This window comes from Delphinus delphis, chromosome 10 (assembly GCF_949987515.2).
Source record: "Delphinus delphis chromosome 10, mDelDel1.2, whole genome shotgun sequence".
In the NCBI taxonomy this organism is placed as follows: Eukaryota; Metazoa; Chordata; class Mammalia; order Artiodactyla; family Delphinidae; genus Delphinus; species Delphinus delphis.
In genome coordinates this window covers 64,439,521-64,457,100 of record NC_082692.2, presented here as the reverse complement: position 1 = coordinate 64,457,100, position 17,580 = coordinate 64,439,521, and the positions used below count along the sequence as shown (strand labels likewise).

Below are 17,580 nucleotides of genomic sequence, written 5' to 3'. Positions count from 1 at the left end.
TTCAGAAAGCTGTGGAAATGTTCCAGATTAAAGGAGGCTAATAGGAAGTCACAAATTCCTGATACACCTGACCCTAGGCTGAATCCTATACCGGAGGTGACAAAATGCTGTAAACTAAAGCACATTATTTTATCAACTGACACAATGGAACTGGGCCAGCATATAGGAAAAAATGTTGTATCCATGTAAATACACATAGTTGATAACTGCTCTGTAGTTATATAGGAGGCTACCCTTAGTCTCAAGAAATACAAATGGAGTTATCTAAGGGTAAACAGCCAGCTCTATCACCTCAGCTTTAAATAACTTCTCTGTGTCTCCATTTCCTTGTCTAACACAAAACAATTCTATGTAAAAGCTAGTTCTCAGCTAGGACAATTCCTTTGTCCTAGCACAAAACAATTCTATGTAATAGCTAGTTCTCAGTTTTACTGACAAAAATTTATGGCGCCAGTGTTCTGGAGAGGTGTGATTTTAGTCTTAACAAAATCTCACTCAACAGAGATGAAATCCAGTCGAAACAGGAGGTACCCCAGGGGAACCCCAGCTCCTAGTCCTCTGCCTGACAAGACACCAGGGCAGGGAAATCCCCAGGCACTGCCTTCAAAGTCACATGAGGCCTCCCACTTACCCTGCAATACCCACAGATGGCCAGCGGGGGTGGTCTCAGAGCAGCTCCAGCAAGTGCCCACTGTCCCCAGACAGAAGCAGCATTTATTTCCCTGCCAGGGTGGCTGCCCTGATACCAGGAAAACCACTTTCCCAGGACCGACTTATCCATTAGGCACAGTAGGCACACTGCCTAGGTACCATGATACTTTTGGGGCCCACAAAATATTTTTAAATAATTTTTTTTTACAATGAGAAGAACGAATATATAATGAATATATAATACAGAGCGCAGGAGGTCGCATGTCTTGTCCGGTTCACTGGCCCATTAACTCTCATGTACCTTCTGTTGCTCTGTGTTCTGCACTGGTCCTTGGAGTCATTAGGAGGGACTCAGACAGACCCAGGAAACCTCAAAATGGACTCATTGGCCTTTGAGGATGTGGCTGTGAACTTCACCCTGGAGGAGTGGGTTTTACTGGATTCCTCACAGAGGAAACTCTACAGAGATGTGATGCGGGAAAAATTCCGGAACCTGGTCTCAGTAGAAAGAAAACAGGAAGATCATGATATTGAAGATCAGTACAAAAACCAGGGGAGAAAATTAAGAAGTCCTATGGTAAAGAGACTCTCTGAAAGTAAAGACAGTAGTTCCTGTGGAGAAAACTTCACCCTTATTCCAACTCTCAATCTGAAGAAGAAAACTCCTGGTTTAAAACCATGGGAATGCAGTGCATCTGCAAAAGTTTTCATGCATCATTCATCCTTTAATAGACACATGAAATGTCACATTGAAGACAAACCAAGAGAGTATCAAAAGTACCGTGAGAAGGTATATAAATGTAAAGAATGTGGAAAAGCATTCATTTCTCCTAGTTCTCTTAGAACACATGAAAGAAGTCACACTGGGGAGAAACGCTATGAATGTGAACCATGTGGAAAAGTCTTTCAATATCAAAAATCCTTCCAACTACACAAAAGAACTCACACAGGGGAGAAACCCTATGAATGTAAGGAATGTGGGAAAGCCTTCACGTGGGAAACAACTTTTTGAAAACACATGGTAACACACACTGGAGATTTACCTTATAAATGTCAGAAATGTGAGAAAGCATTCATTTATCCCAGTTGTCTTCAAATGCATGAAAGCAGTCACAATGGAGAGAAACCCTATCAATGTAAACAATGTGGAAAAGCCTTTAAAAGTCCTGAAACTATTCAAATACATGAAAGAATTCACAGAGGAGAGAAACTCTGTGAATGTAAGCAGTGTGGTAAAGCCTTCAATCATTTCAGTTTCTTACAGCTACACAAAAGACATCACACCAAAGAGACACCATATGAGCATAAAACATGTTCTAAAGTATTGAATACTGCCCGGTCTCTTCAAAGTCATGAAAGAATCCACACCAGAGAAAAACTATGAATGTAAGGAATGTGGGAAAGCCTTCACATGGAAAATAACCCTTCAGAAACACATGATAACACACACTGGAGATGGACCTTATAAATATAAAGAATGTGAGAGAGTATTCATTAATCCCAGTTCTCTTAAAATACATGAAAGGATTCACACTGGAGAGAAACAATATCAATGTGAACAATGTGGTAAAAGTTATAGGTATCCAGTGGTTTTTAAAATACATCAAAGGACCCATACTTAAGAAAAACCCTATGAATGTAAAAATGAAGGGAAAACCTTCACTTCCACATATGTTCAAGTGCATGAAAGAATTCACAATGGACAGAAACCCTATCAATGACAGGAATGTGGGAAATCCTTCATTTGTCTCTCAGTCCTTCAAAGACCTGAGACTGCACACTGGACAGAAATCATATAAAATGTGATGAATGTGGGAATGGCTCTTCTGATCTTAGTAGTTTATGAAACCATAAAAGGATTTACTAGATAAAACGTTGCTTGTGAACAGCCTGGGAAACACTTCAATTGGCCAATATCATTAATATGTAAAAACTCCCATGGAGAAGATAAATGTAAGTAACATGAGATAACTTGATGGAAAGTAATCTATGCCTAATGTTCCAGAAAACCTTCAATATGAAAGAGTTGTTTTTTTGTTTTTTTGGTTTTTTTGCAGTACGCAGGCATCTCACTGTTGTAGCTTCTCCCGTTGCGGAGCACAGGCTCCGGACGCGCAGGCTCAGTGGCCATGGCTCACAGGCCTAGACGCTCCACAGCATGTGGGATCTTCCCAGACTGGGGCATGAACCCGTGTCCCCTGCATCAGCAGGCGGACTCTCAACCACTGCGCCACCAGGGAAGCCCGAAAGAGTTGTTCTTACTTTTATTTATTATTATTTTTTTTTGCCGAGCTGCACAGTATGCAGGGGATCTTAGTTCCCCAACCAGGGATCAAACCCGTGCCCCATGCAGTGGAAGCATGGAGTCTTAACCACTGGACTGCCAATGAAGTCCAGAAAGAGTTGTTTTAAAAGTTCATAGGACTTTGTGGTGGTGCAGTGGTTAAGAATCTGCCTGCCAATACTACATGGTACACAGGTTCGAGCCCTGGTCCTAGAAGATCCCACATGCCTCAGAGCAACTAAGCCTATGAGCCACAACTACTGAGCCTGCGTTCTAGAGCCCACGAGCCACAACTACTGAGCCTGTGTGCCACAACTACTGAAGATCATGTGCCTAGAGCCTGTGCGCTGCAACAAGGGAAACTGCCAAAATGAGAAGCCCATGCACTGCACGAAAAGTAGCCCTGGCTCGTGGCAACTAGAGAAAGCCCGTGCACAGCAGCGAAGACACAATGCAACCAAAAACAAACAAAAAAAATTTATAAATATGCTGTTGTTTACTCAGGATCTTTCTTCAAGGGTATCCTTCAATGGTGGATTTCTACTAATTTCACAAATGAATATTAATGTGAATTAATTCTGTAAATTGTCTTTCAACAATAGTATATAACATTTAAAGGTAGTGATTTCTCCTTTAATCAGATAGTTTTGTTCTATTTACTTTTGAAGCCTGTTGGATCCATGGATGAATTTAAGTGTATTTCTAGTATGCAGTGAGGCTTAAATTTTTTTAATGTTCTATTAATTCTCTGTTAATGGGCCATTGAAAAATGGCAGTTTGGTATTTGTTGGGATTTTCCTAGTAGTTTTGTGTGGCAGTTCCTGGATATATAATCTATTGTATATATTGTACCCTTTTTACTGAGAAAGATCCTCTTTGGTGGTGGTGCATATAGGAGCCTTTTCCCATTTTCCATTCTATTAAACACTTGGAATAAATTTCATGTATGACTAGGATGTCAAAGAGTATAGTGTTATGTAAATTATGATTTTTCCTATTTGCTTTTTGTGTTTCCTTCTGACTGGTATTTGTTGAATAGACTGTGAGACTTGTGATAATACAAAAAATCTGGAGTTGGAGATATCTTGCCTGTGAGTCATATTAGGACCTAGACTTTCCAGAATCTATCCCCTCTGTGGTTCCATGTTAGCATTCACCAACAACTCACCTGTGTGTGATTTTAAAGCAGATGCAGAGAAGACATTCTTCAGATCATGGAGCCTGCACACTGGGAGAGAGGCAGATACATAGGAGCTTCAAGGACACCATCTCCCAGCTTATTTTCCAGATTCTGTGTCCTTGTAGTCAAGAGTGTCCTCAACACCACCAACAAATGTTAGATTTCCATTTTTATAGACATGTAGTCTCCCCTGACATCTTCACAGCTTACACATCAAATATCCATCAGAGTTTGAATTTTTTCTGTAAGGCCTCTTGTGTCCACTTTGAAAGTTATTTCAGTATTTTATGGTTGGAAATATTCTCTGACTCCACTCCTCTCTGGATTATATCTAGTGTCTAATATGTGTAGGAAACACTTTATGTTGTTAATAATACTAGTAAGTATGTGTTCCTGACTCACCCCGACATTCACAATGGTGCCGCTAATAAGAATGGCATGGGAGTTTGTTTCTCTGCTGCACTGTTCAGTGGCATTGGTGATCCATTGTTTCCAAGTGACAATAAGCACCTCCTTCTGTCAAGGTGGCTGTGGGTGTTTCCTGTTGCTTGTAGCTGAATATAATCCCCCGATATGTTTTTTATTGTATTTTATTTTACATGATTAAAACTGTTTGAGTTTTTTGTGAAACAGTAGTTTTTGTAGTCTTTTCAAATATTTTACCAACTCTTTTTGAAGCTTTCATTAGCTAACAAATGTTGTTTTTCATTTCCTCAAAGAATATATTAAAGTACCCATTTTATGTACGAATATTCACGAAAAATATATATATATAATGCAGCCTTGATTATATCCATCTTTACATGAATGCAGTTATAAAATGTAATTTTTAATACTTTTCTGTGGATGAATGGGTCCACGAAGGTGAAAGTGCCTAGGGCCCATGAAAGTGACAGTGTAGCCCTCTGTCTCCCCTGCCAGCTTCCTGTCCTGCTCTGGCTGAGGTGACACAGAGGCAGAGTGACACACAGGAGAACAGGGGGCTGCAAGTAGGACCCCAGGGACCAGGGCAGCCCTGACCCTCGGGCTGAGGCTAGAGAGACCATGGGGGCTGAGGGACGAGACTTTTGGGCTCTGACTGGCAGGGGCATTGCCGAGTCAGAGCACAGGCAGTCTGGAGGGTACCCCGCCCTACTGTGCCAGCTGCTACCTTCTAATGGCCACATGGGAAAGGCTAGTGCACAAGGGCCAGTTCGGTGCCCTCAGGGAAGTCCACTGTGTGCATGGGCTGCATTTAATTCATCTCGTCCTGCTCTGATGGGGATTCCAAGTGTCTCTCTGGGTCCCTGCACTGACAGACGAGTCGGCACTGTGCCCTGAGACTAACACACTCTAACTATTGTCTCCTGACTCTCTCACCCTCTGAGATTCACATTTGGCCCCTATGAGGTCCTTGAACTTCCTTCTCTACCTAAATGACAGACCAACCCCTTAAAGGAGGTAATGTTGTTCCCAATTACAGATAGAGAGACAGAGGCCCAGAAAGATCAATTCTCCTGCTCAGGGCCACACGGGCAGGAGAGCAATTCCTTTCAGACATCTAGACCCCTCAGAATTCTCTCCCTCTGCCCCACTGAGGCTGACCTGGAGTCCCCTGTCCCGTCTCGGGAGCCCCCAAACTAACTCCTGAGACCTCACTGGTGGGGCTCAAGGGCAGGGTCCACAAGGACCTTGCCTGATTACAGCCCAGATTCCCTCCTTGGCACAGCAGGGGTCTGGGGGATGGAGAAGCCCCTCCTTGTCCTCACTCATTCCCTCCCTCTTCCTTACCTCTTGCTCTCCTCCACTCGCTGTGTTTGGCTTCTGTGCTGCCCCCCACTGAAGTTAGTGGCCTTCACATCTGCACAAACAATAGGAAAATATTAGGAGTCATCTCCCTGGGCCTCGTGGGCTCCTGTCCTACTCTGGCCACTTTGTAAAATCCTCAATGCCCCTTGGCTTACAGCACCACGCCCACCCCACTCCCCTCCTGCACCACCACCCTGGACGCCTCGGGCTCTTCTCTCTTCTCTCCACATCAGGCCCCGCGCCTGACCCACCTGGGCCGAGTGGGTGAACTCTGCACAGCTCCACCACCATCACAGGCCACGTTCCCTAGAAGCAGGGCCTCAGCTGGGAAGTGAGAGGCATCTGATTTATTGAGGAGTGTTGTCCGGAGGAGGGAGGCGGAGGGGAGCAGGATAGGGCAGAGGAAGGAGCTGAGCAGGGACGTGCTCTACCCTGAGACGAGCTTCAGCCTCACCCACAAACGCCTGGAACCCCTGCTTTAGGACTGACTGAGGCGGGGGCTGGGCTTTGATGTCGCCTCATAGTCAGTCCCCATCCACAGGCTGAGGGCAGAGGGGACACAACCCCCCAGGCATCTCCTGGGAGGCTGTGAAGGCAGCTGTGAAGGGGGCACCTGTGAGCCATTAGCATCCATATTGCACATTTCAAACAGATGGGGGACGGGGCGGGGTGGGGGGGCAGCCGCCCAGTGAGGGGGATCTGGGCAGGGCGCTCACAGCACCTGTTGCCCAGTGCCCCACCCAGGGAAACTGGCATTTCATGCCCCTGGCATTTCAGAACCAATGTGGTCAAAACTGAACAGTCACCTCCCCCACACTCATCTCATATCTACACCAGGACTCTGACCAGCCCATGATCACATTCTCAGAACCCACCCCTCGCATTGTTCAACCTGTCAGGGAGTAAACCTGCCTCATCCCCTCTGCAGTGACTCCATCCCAGTCAGCCCCACACTCTCTCAGCTTCTGTGACAACCCTCCTTCTATTCTCCCTTCCCTCCTCTCCCCTTGGCCATTGCCCTGGGGCGACACGTCCTTGCGGCTCCCTGATGATTCACCCCTCGTGAATGCACACACACACACACACACACACACACACACACACGCACACACGCACACATACACACACACACACACACTGAAGCCAGGGTGTTGGCTAACGTGGACAAGGATCTGCTCTCCCCTCTAAAATCATCCGGCTCGTTATTGCTTTTCCAGACCTGGGTCTGTCCATCTCTCCAGTCCCACCCTGACCCACCCCCTTGCATGCCTCCCTTGAGCACTGAACTGAGTGTCACTTCTCACTCTACCATGCCAGTCCCTCTGCTTGTCCTAAGCAGTTTTCTCCCCAGAGCACCCTCTTTCCCCCTTGCTGGGCTCAGGTCCCCTCCATTGCACACCCATCACACTGTAGCCATCACATGCAAATGGAACTCACCATCCAGAGTTTTACTCTCAGGGAGGACTGACAATGCTCTATGCCATTCATGAAAGTCTGTTACCTGTTTTCTCAGGGGTAAGAGGTCTAATGGTCAAACAGCAGACTCTCTCACCAGTCAGTCACTGTAGAAGGCACTGACAAGGCCTCTATGCCTCCCTGCCTGTTTTGTCTCCTTCTCAAAGGTTGCAATGGAAAAAATGTTTGTGTCATCTCCTTTCTGCTATCAGTGGTCATGTATGCATGTTGAGGGCCTGATCCCAGGCAAGGGACATATGGCCAACTCCGATGTAAAATATGAAAGGGCAAGACAGGGCTGAGGCTATAGGTGGGTTGCCATGGAAGCAGGATGGGCAGTCACGGGAGGAAATTGGAAACAGATGTGATCAGCACAGGCCCATATCATCCTGATGAGTGATCTGTCTCTCAGGTTGGGCAGTGATGTACCAGCTATGACAAAACTGATGGGTAACATTTGCTGATTTCCATGGTGGAAATACTTTCACCAAGGCCAATTTCAAGCTACCAAGAGTTTAACAACCAGCTCAGAAAAATCCTGACCACTTAACAGTTGGCAATGGCAAGGCTGTATCCTCTGGCACAGACACAACACAGCCCCCTGGGTGTCCTCTGTAAAGTTTCCTCCCCCAACTTGCATTGATGTAGAGTGAGAAGCATGAGGTTCCTCTAACCTGCCTGAGATCAGCCCCACCTGCTCACCAAGCAGAGACAAGCCTGACAGGTAGCAAAGTAAATGCTCTGTGAGATCCTGTCCTCTGTCCCTCTCAGAGAGGGGAATCTGTGTCTTGGTACGGTTGGCCCACAAGCAGACCTAAGACAAGCATTTAGTGGAAGTAGTTTGTTTGGGAGGTGATTCCAGAAAGCACCAGCACGAGTGTAGAGAAGGGAGACAGGGCAGGACCTGAGTCAGAAGAGGACGTGTCAATGAACAGGTCACAGAAGTGGGCGACAGGGGCTTAAGCCAGCTGGGGACCTCAGAAGGAGGTGTGACATGTCTGGGAGTGGACCCCCCAAGAAGTGAGGAAGAGGAGGTATTTTTCTACCAAGTCCCCCCAATAATTGGTTGAGGCTGCTCCCTGGGTTCAAACTTCCCAATGTTTCCAGTCTGCCCCAGAGCAAAGGTCAGCTAGAGAATGGGGAGTGGGCAAGACATGGACAGTGTCTGAAACACCCAGGCAAACAGATATGTGACCTGTGTGTCACTCTTTGTATCTCTCACACTCATGCAGAGCTCTTCACCCCAATGAGCAGGATGCTTCTTTTTAATGGTAAAAAAACATTTATATACCTTTGATCCCTAAACACAAGCTCACAGGGACTTCCCAGGTGGTCCAGTGGTTAAGAAGCCGCCTTCCAATGCAGGGCACGTGGCTTCGATCCCTGGTTGAGGAACTAAGAGCCCACCTGCCGTGGGGCAACTAAACCCGCGTGCCGCAACTAGAGAGAAGCCCACGACAAAGAGCCTGAGCACCACAACGATGACCCAGTGCAGCCAAAAATAAAAATAAACACAAGCTCACAACTGAAATCTGGGACCCAGCTGAAGAAACAGTGATGTGTCTCAATGCCAAAGGAAAAGCAAGGAGGGGTGGGCTTTCCAGAGTTAAGATTGTCAAGGGCAAGTGAAACGCTATGGGCATTGTACCTGTAGGCTTAACCCTGAGACTGAACTGCGTCTCTGTGAGTGTTTAACAAAAGCCTGGCCCCTCCAGACTGTCACCTCCATGTGAGCAGGGACAGCATCCCCACCAGCACTACACACAGAGCAGGTCTCCTTAAGTCCCTACTGGGTGTTGGAGGAGGAGGGCAGAGGTGTGTGAAGGGCATGGGAGGGACCCGAGAATGGACCTCTTGGCCCTGGCCTCTCCCCATGCCCTCCTGGAAGGAACAGGGGCCTCACCCATGACTGTGTTTACAGGAGTGATCTCTCTCTCTCTCTCTCTCTCTCTCTCTCTCTCTCTCTCTCTCTCTCACACACACATACACACACACACACACACACAAAAGAGGCTACCCGGAGCTAAGGACTCAGTCCTGGTAAGTGGGAGGAGGGGAGACAAATGAAATTGACCCCTGGAGTAAGTTGCTTTCACAAGAATTTATTTCTCAGAGTCTAGAAGTCTGAGCAGGGCAGGCAGACCCTTAGGTCTTTTCCCTGGGCTCACAATTCACCCAATTAATCTGATTATTGGGACGATAATTGGGCCATACTTCTTCCAACCTCTTAGTATCTTCCTACCCAGGCTTCTCAGTCCTCTGACACTCTGGGGCTATGCAACAGGAAGAAACAAGTTACTATGGAAAATGGGCCCAGGGTAAGACCAGAATTCTCCCCATGTGGACATCCCCACTAACTGGGTGACTTCAGGAGACTTTGGGCCCCAGTTCACTTTCTGGCTGTGACCTTTGGAGCATGTGGTTGAAACCCTACATCCACAGACAGATGAGGAAACTGGGGTCCACAGATGGCAAGGGGTTTCCCAGGGTCACAAGCCCATCCCAGCAAAGCTGGACGGGAGTAGGGGCTGAAAGCACATTACTCTAGTCAGTGCCTCTCAGAATTCAGCACAGTCGGAATCCCCTGGAGGCCTTGTGAAAATACAAATGGCTGGGCCCCAGCCCAGAGTCTGATTCAGGAGGTCTGAGTGTGGCCTGGGAATCTGCCTTTCTGTCAAGTTCCCGGGTGGGACCCCACTTAGAGAACCACTGCTCTAAGGGATGGCAGAGCCAGTCCTGGAGGCCTGGGGCTCGGGTGAGGGAGGGGCCAGGTAGGAGGGCCTTTCTCTGCCCTGGAAGGGGCAGTGGGTATTTGGTCCAAAGGATGTTCCTCAACGCACCCTGTTATTAGCTCCACAACACAGAACGGGCCACTCACCACAGTGCAAGTGATATCGAAGTTGTCCCTGATCTGAGCCAGGGTGACTGTCCCCACACACTCTTTCACCAGCTGTAAGGGGGAGGTTCGAGCTCAAACTGGAACCCCCGGACCATTGCCTCCCAGCCTCAGCCCAGGGGCTAGAAATCTTCCCCAAAGCCCCCTATTCAGCTCCCTGGGAAGCATCCACCAGCACTCTAAGCCCCCAGCCTCACCCCATTCTCCTTGAAGTCACACTGCTCCGGGGGCTGCTGGGTTGTCCTGGGGCACACGGTCTCCTTCACCGTGAAGCTCACAGGCTTTGGGGTGTCCAGGTTCTCATCCTGGTCAAGGATCAAAGTGGGGTGACTGGGCTCAAGCTCATGCTTCCTTCTCTGATCTGTCTCCCTGCCCCTCACCTAGACGGCAGCCTCTTCAGCCCCTCCTGTGTGCCTGGCCCTGGGTTTGGTGCTGGGTGCACAGGGGAAGGGGACAGAGCCCACTCCTGGACTCATGGGCACACAGAGAGCAGGAGGGGACCTCAGACCAGCTCTGATGAGAACACCTTCCCCACGGAGGGGCTGAGGCAAGTCAGGGACCACCTGCAGGGAAAGACCTTGTCACTGTAATCTCCAAGCTGAGCAGAGCCCTCCCTGGTAGGAAGACAATGAGGAACAGATGGGACTTAAAGCAGGGAAGTCACATCACAGACCGAGTAACCATCCCCCCTACCCTGGAGCTCCCAGAAAGCCCTGGAGCCCAGGGCACCTGTTCCCACAGGAGAGATGCTAAGGCAGGAAGCTCTCATGCTGGGAGGGGACCCAGCTCTGGGAAGGTTTCCTGGAAGAGGTGGGAGCCCACCTAGAGGGAGAAGTCCCTTCCTGACAGGAGGTACAGCCTGAGCAGAGGCGGTGACAGTGTGGCCATGGCTGGCGGGAGACAGCCCCCTCCCCAGGGTCCTCCTGACTCACGGCCTTGGGAGGTGGGTCCAGCTCCAGGAGGCGGTAGAGATTAGCTTCTGAGGACCGCTCGTTGAGACGATCCACAGCATGAAGCACAGCTTCCCTGTAGCTGAGGGTCTGGGCGCTGGCCGAGGGCACCACTAGTCCCAGCAGCAGTAGCCACAGTGACCACCGCCCCAGGGCGAGGCTGGCCCTCTGAGTCTCCATGGTCCCCAAGTCGGCCTCCTCCCAGCACGCAGGACCCTCCTTTATGCCCCTCCTGGGCCTGATGCAATGGCCCAACCACGCGTCTTCCTGACCTGCCCCATCCCTGATCTCCCCCCCGGCTGTGAGCTGGACTTGCCTCAGCCCCTGCTGTTGCCTCACGGGATTGCTGGGCAGTGGGAGCGGGAAGCCTCCTGTGGAAGGTGAAGAAATGGTTTCTCCATCTCCCTGACAACGTCTTGGTCTCTCCTGGGGCCCATGGGGAGTGTCATAGGCAGGGTTGCTCAAGAGCATTGAGTCCTCCAGGAGAGGGAAGACCAGGCCCTGTCTTACGTGCCCTCTGCCTCCACACTCTGGCCTCCTCAGGAATAGGGTAAAGGAGTGTATTCAGCACTCAATCTCCTCCTCTAGGCACTGTCTGGCACAGAGTAGCCATCAGTTAATGTCGATGAGTGGATGACTGTACCAGCTTCTTCTAGAGCCTTACACACCTAGCCAAACCCTAGGCAGACAGTCAACCCCACACCATCTTGTCTTTTGGGCCCAGCCCTCAGCCAGTCAGGGGCTTGGCTACATTTGTCCCCTCTCCTGGATTCTTCTCCACTGACTTTCTCACTCTAAAAATGTCCCATCCTAAGTCCCTGCCAGCCGTGGCCTATTGCCCTGGCCCCTCCCAACCAAGCCTCAAGAATAGTCATGTAGAATTTTAAAAGTTCAATCTGGGATTCCTTATGAAAAGTTCCAGCAAAGCAGACTTAAAGGAGCCTATATGGTCAGTCACTTTTTCTTGCTGTACTCATATAAATAATCAAGCCAAGTTTATTGAAACTAGACTTAATTTGCAAGCAAATTAGTCGTAAGTTGGTTATCTTTGATAAAAATGGGGGTAATTTTAGACAGAAAAATTATGTTTCAGTAGAAAATTTAATATGTACTTGAGGATATTAAATACTAGTTCTGTTAATTGTCATTGAGGTTTTGTTGTCTACCTATAAACTGGTCTGCATACTGATTTCTCCTCATCTCCTCTAATATCTGGCTACAACTCTCCAAACTAATGTTTCAAATTTTTCTCCCATCCTCCTGACTTGGAATCATTGAGAACTAAAACTGCCCTTTTCCTGAAGCTATGCAGGCTAAAATAGGACACTTAATATAAATTTCAGAGAAATCACCGTAACAGCTCATGTATGGACAATCTTCATGTCTGTTGCTGCGTGGGCCACTCAGAAGCATCACCAGAGATTCAAACTGTGACCCGGGAAAATCTATTAGATTGCCACTGTCTGCCCTCACTCCATTTGAAGAGGATTTAAGCCCAACACCTAGAAATCTGGCTGCCTTCAGAAGTCAGAAATTGGGATTACAATCTGCTCCAGTCACACACCTTTGTTTTTTTTTTAATTTTTTTTGTTTTCATTGTTTCCATAGAAATGCCTCTCATTAAATACCTGATTGCTTGTACTCTGTAGGCCTAACTTGGGGAACCCACCTGCATCACTGCTTCTGAAAATGAGGCACAACCTTTTAACTAAACTGATCTATTCTCAGGACTAAGAGACTGGTTTGATGAGATATGGAGCAACCTACCAACTCTGGACAGGCTCAGACCTATTTCACAGGATGGTGCCAAATATTAACATTTTCCACAATATTATGCAAATCCTTGAACAAATTCCTAGGACCCTCAAGATCACTGACCTATTATCATGGCTGAAACCTTCAAGTTTGGGACAATGGCTCTAAACTGTATTTCAGACTATTGCCTGTATAATTATTATAAGATTTGCTACTACAGTCACTGAGGAGAACAGTATGGAGGTCCCTTAAAAAAAAAAAAAAAACTACCATACGACCCAGCAATCCCACTACTGGGCATATACCCAGAGAAAACCATACTTCAAAAAGATACATGTGGGCTTCCCTGGTGGTGCAGTGGTTAAGAATCCGCCTGCCAATGCAGGCGGCACAGGTTCGAGCCCTGGTCCGGGAAGATCCCACATGTCGTGGAGCAACTAAGCCCGTGTGCCACAACTACTTAGCCTGCACTCTAGAGCCCACAAGCCACAACTACTGAGTCCACGTGCCACAACTATTGAGGCCCGCATGCCTAGAGCCTGTGCTCTGCAACAAGAGAGGCCACCGCAATGAGAAGCCCACGCATCACAACGAAGAGCAGACCCCGCTTGCTGCAACTAGAGAAAGCCTGCGGGCAGCAACGAAGACCCAGCACAGTCAAAAATAAATAAATAAATAAACAAATAATTTTTAAAAAGATACATGTACCACAATGTTCATTGCAGCACTATTTACAATAGGCAGGACATGGAAGCAACCTAAATGTCCATTGACAGATGAATGGATAAAGAAGATGTGGCACATATATACAGTGGAATATTACTCAGCCATAAAAGGAACGAAATTGAGTTATTTGTAGTGAGGTGGATGGACCTAGAGTCTGTCATACAGAATGAAGTAAGTCAGAAAGAGAAAAACAAATAGCATATGATAACGCACATATATGGAATCTAAAAAAAAAAACGGTACTGATGAACTTAGTGGCAGGGCAGCAATGAAGACTCAGACGTAGAGAACAGACTTGAGGACACAGTGGGGGAAGGGGAGGCTGGGACATAGTGAGAGAGTAGCACTGACATATATATAATACTAAATGTAAAACAGATAGCTAGTGGGAAGCTGCTGCACAGCACAGGGAGATTAGCTCAGTGCTTTGTGACGACCTACCAGGGTGCGATAGGGAGGGTGGGAGGGAGACTCAAAAGGGAGGGGATATGGGGATGTATGTATACATATAGCTGATTCACTTCGTTGTAGAGCAGAAACTAACACATAATTGTAAAGCAATTATACTCCAATAGAGATGTATTTTAAAAAAAAAGATTTACTACTGTAATCCTATTTAGATGTGTTTCTGGGTTATAACCTCTGACTTTTAGCATATCAACTACCCAGGTAGTTAAGGTCCTCACCATCAACTCTGATGCCCAGGCATCACTTGGTGGATTGCAGTGTAAACGCTGACAGTTGATTGTTTTTTTCTTTCTCTCTTTTCTTTTCTTTTTTGTAATGCAAGTGCCTGATTTAAGCTTTGACAGCCAGGCATCCACTTCAAAGGTGGCTATCTTGAATAAACATATTGTCAGCTGCGTGACTAGATTAAAAAAGCCAGGCCACCTCCCCCTACTGAGGGTCCTTTGTTTCAGATTTCTTTAACTGATCATTTGGGCCACTTGTTTTTTCTCTTCCTGTGCTTCAAATTCCTGCTCTTATGTTTTAAATTCACCAATAAAAAGTGAGCCGTTAGAAACCCTAGGCCCCCATCCTCAACTGCAATAAAAGCAGGACCCCAGGCCCATATTCTCTTTCTCTCTCTACCCTAGATGTCTTTGAGTGGCTCCAGTCATGCCACATAATTTCCCAGTCCCATAAATAATGAAACTTGTTTTTTTCAAAGTTCTCTGATGGCGATTGGTGAAGGGCATCGTGCAGTCATAATCAGAACCCCAAGGGCTGGTCCTGTCACAACACTGGCTGTTGATAGTCTGAGACCTGCACACAACACTGACCCTTGAGAGTCCTGCTGAGAGTACTCAGCCAAGGGCTGCCTTCCTGGAGACAGCCGGGCTCAGGCAGAAGGCCATAGTTCCCCCTTCAGGAGCCTTGGCCGAAGAGGTGCTCTCACGAGGCCCAGCTCAGTCCTAGGCCCAATTCATTTCTCGAATGTCTGACCCTCCCAGAAGGCCCACTGCCCACCCCTCAAATGGAGCTCCCACATCTTATGCTAGCAAACCTGCCAGCTCCCACAACTGCTACAGCCAACCACTTCCTTTTCCACCCTGCCTCCCTCCACAGCCCCTTGGAGAGCCAGGGCCGCATCCCAGCCCTCTGCCTGTGCACAGCCCTCACCATGTCCAGCTGTCCATCTCAGGGGCCATACCCACCAGCCAGCCACAGGGTCCCTGTGCAGCCAGCTCTCTCACAGTGAGTTCTGCCCATTGGATCTTCTGGGGTCCTTATCTGTAAGCCAGCTGACCTCCATGGGGCCTGCCTCAGTTTACTAGAGATGTACTAATAATACGGACCCTCCCAAAGCGAAGGTTTGGAGTCTCAACCAGAACTTTCTCTGATGAAGGAAATATTCTGTATCTGTGCTATCTAGTATGGCAGCTATTAAACACACATGGCTACTGAGCGCTTGAAATGTGACTTGTGCAACTGAGGAACTGACATCTTAATTCAATTTTCATTAATTTAAGTGGCCACATGTGTATAAGACAGTGGTAAAGATCCTTTTTTCTTTGGTCTCTTTGCAAAATTTTTCTCCTCCTTTATAGCTCCATATTCCAAGGTGTTTGCGGCAAGAGGATCGCCTTTAACAACCCCGAAAATCTTAGGCCTTGCCCACTCAGCTCAGGACCAAAAGGAACCTCTTAGGATTTGCAGAAATTGACTGTCGTCCTGTCCACACTGACTTGAGAGGGAATAGAGCTCTCAAAGGGAGGCCTTTGTCCCAGAACCATGTTCTTCCTCGCAAGTACCGCTGACCTTCGCTCCACCCCTGCTGCGACAGGAAGGGAGAATCATAGTGCTATTGCCATTTCACAGATGAATAAACTGAGGCCAGCCCAGACCAGGATAAAGCAACTTGCCCAAGATACCAAACTACTCAGAGACAGATGTAAGGCTGAGGCTCCAACCTCTCCCAGCTTCAGCTCACCCTCTCATCCCCCTCTTCCCCTTGCAGATGATGGGAGGACAGCCAGAAACCATCTTGAAAAGGGTAAGTTCTCATGCTTACCATACATCCCAGAAATTCCACTCCTAGGTATTTACCATCAAGAAATTAAAACATTCCTCCACACAAAAATTTGTACAAGAATGTGCAAAGCAACTTGATAATAGTCAAAACCCAGGAACAACCCAGATGTCCATCAGCAAGTCCATCAAATTGCAGGACATCCACACGATGGAATGCTACTTGCCAGTAAAAAAGAACCAACTGGTGATATGCGCATCACGAATGAACCTCATAAACATTATGCTAGACATTATGATAAGTGAAAGAAGTCAGATGCAAAAGATCACATATTGCATGATTCTATTTATATGAAACCTCCAGAAAAGGAAAAACTATCGTGATAGGAAATAGATCAGTGGCTGCCAGGGGCCAGGGTTAGGAAGACAAGGTAGACTGCAAAGGGCCGTGAGGGACCATTTGGGATAATGAAAATATTCTACATCCTGATTGTGGTGATGGTTGCACGATTGTGCATTTTTTTTTTTTTTTTTGCGGTACGCGGGCCTCTCGCTGCTGTGGCCTCTCCCGTTGCGGAGCACAGGCTCCGGACGCGCAGGCCCAGCGGCCATGGGTCACGGGCCCAGCCGCTCCGCGGCATGTGGGATCCTCCCGGACCTGGGCACGAACCCGCGTCCCCTGCATCGGCAGGCGGACTCTCAACCACTGTGCCACCAGGGAAGCCCTTTTTTTTTTTCTTTTTTTTTTTTTTTTACGATTGTGCATTTTTGTCAAAGCTGAAATAATTACATTAAAACTGTGAGTTTTATGGTAGATAATTTATATCTCAGTTTCAAAAGTTTTAGAGCAGGGGGGGAAGCGCCGGCAATGTGTGGGCAATTGTTTGGTCTCCCCAGCTCTCCGTGGCCGCAGAGCCCACGCTCACATGAACTGGCCCTTGAGCCACTGAAGATGACAGAAAGGGGTGAAGGCAAGGAAGAGCAGTAGCCCTGCAGCTGCCCCCTCCCTGCCAACTCAGGAAGGCTCTGAGTGTGCCCAGGGAAGGGAGGCCCCAGCCACGCTTAGGAGACCACCAACCTGGGCCTGGGGCAAGCCCCTAGCCCACTCTGTTTCCATTACCTCTGTGAAGTGAATGTGAGGGCTGCATGGATTAAGTGGGTACTTCTCAGAGCATGTTCCATGGATTAGGGGTGGTCGCGCAAGATTCCCAAGAAAAGGGTCCCATGGTCAAAGAAGTATGTGAACCCTCCCTTGCTGTTTCCCAGAGACTTACAATACACGTTAGCTTACTAAAGGCTGTGAGAGTCCTGCAGGAAAGCAACATGTTTCACTCTGATTAACCCCAATTTCCTCAATTGTGCCCCTTTTTTCACAGAACACACAAACATCCCAGAAGGCCCAGGGCATGCCTTGGAGCCTGGA

At 47.8% G+C, this 17,580-nt stretch overlaps 1 protein-coding gene and 1 pseudogene across 1 annotated transcript; one reads left to right on the top strand and one right to left on the bottom strand.

Moving 5' to 3' along the window:
- Positions 1–156: 156 nt before the first annotated feature.
- On the top strand, positions 157–4,094 carry LOC138414199 (zinc finger protein 709 pseudogene; annotated as a pseudogene).
- Positions 4,095–9,794: 5,700 nt separating this feature from the next.
- LOC132431672 (antibacterial protein PR-39-like) lies at positions 9,795–12,579 on the bottom strand. The gene is made up of 3 exons (XM_060021431.1): positions 11,187–12,579; positions 10,452–10,559; positions 9,795–10,308 (listed from the first exon to the last, which is right to left on the bottom strand). Exons 1-3 carry the CDS (start codon positions 11,673–11,675, stop codon positions 10,057–10,059), a joined length of 849 nt encoding a protein of 282 aa, XP_059877414.1. The 5' UTR covers positions 11,676–12,579; the 3' UTR covers positions 9,795–10,056.
- Between the last annotated feature and the right edge of the window lie 5,001 nt (positions 12,580–17,580).

What these genes read in the sequence shown, in the direction of transcription:
- LOC132431672 (XM_060021431.1), bottom strand. Translation starts at nt 11,675, where the DNA reads ATGCTCTTGAGCAACCCTGCCTATGACACTCCCCATGGGCCCCAGGAG. An exon ending in TGGACCCACCTCCCAAGGCC is followed by an intron (nt 10,560 to 11,186) that starts GTGAGTCAGGAG and finishes ATCCTTGACCAG; the next exon opens with GATGAGAACCTGGACACCCC. An exon ending in GTGACTTCAAGGAGAATGGG is followed by an intron (nt 10,309 to 10,451) that starts GTGAGGCTGGGG and finishes TCCCCCTTACAG; the next exon opens with CTGGTGAAAGAGTGTGTGGG.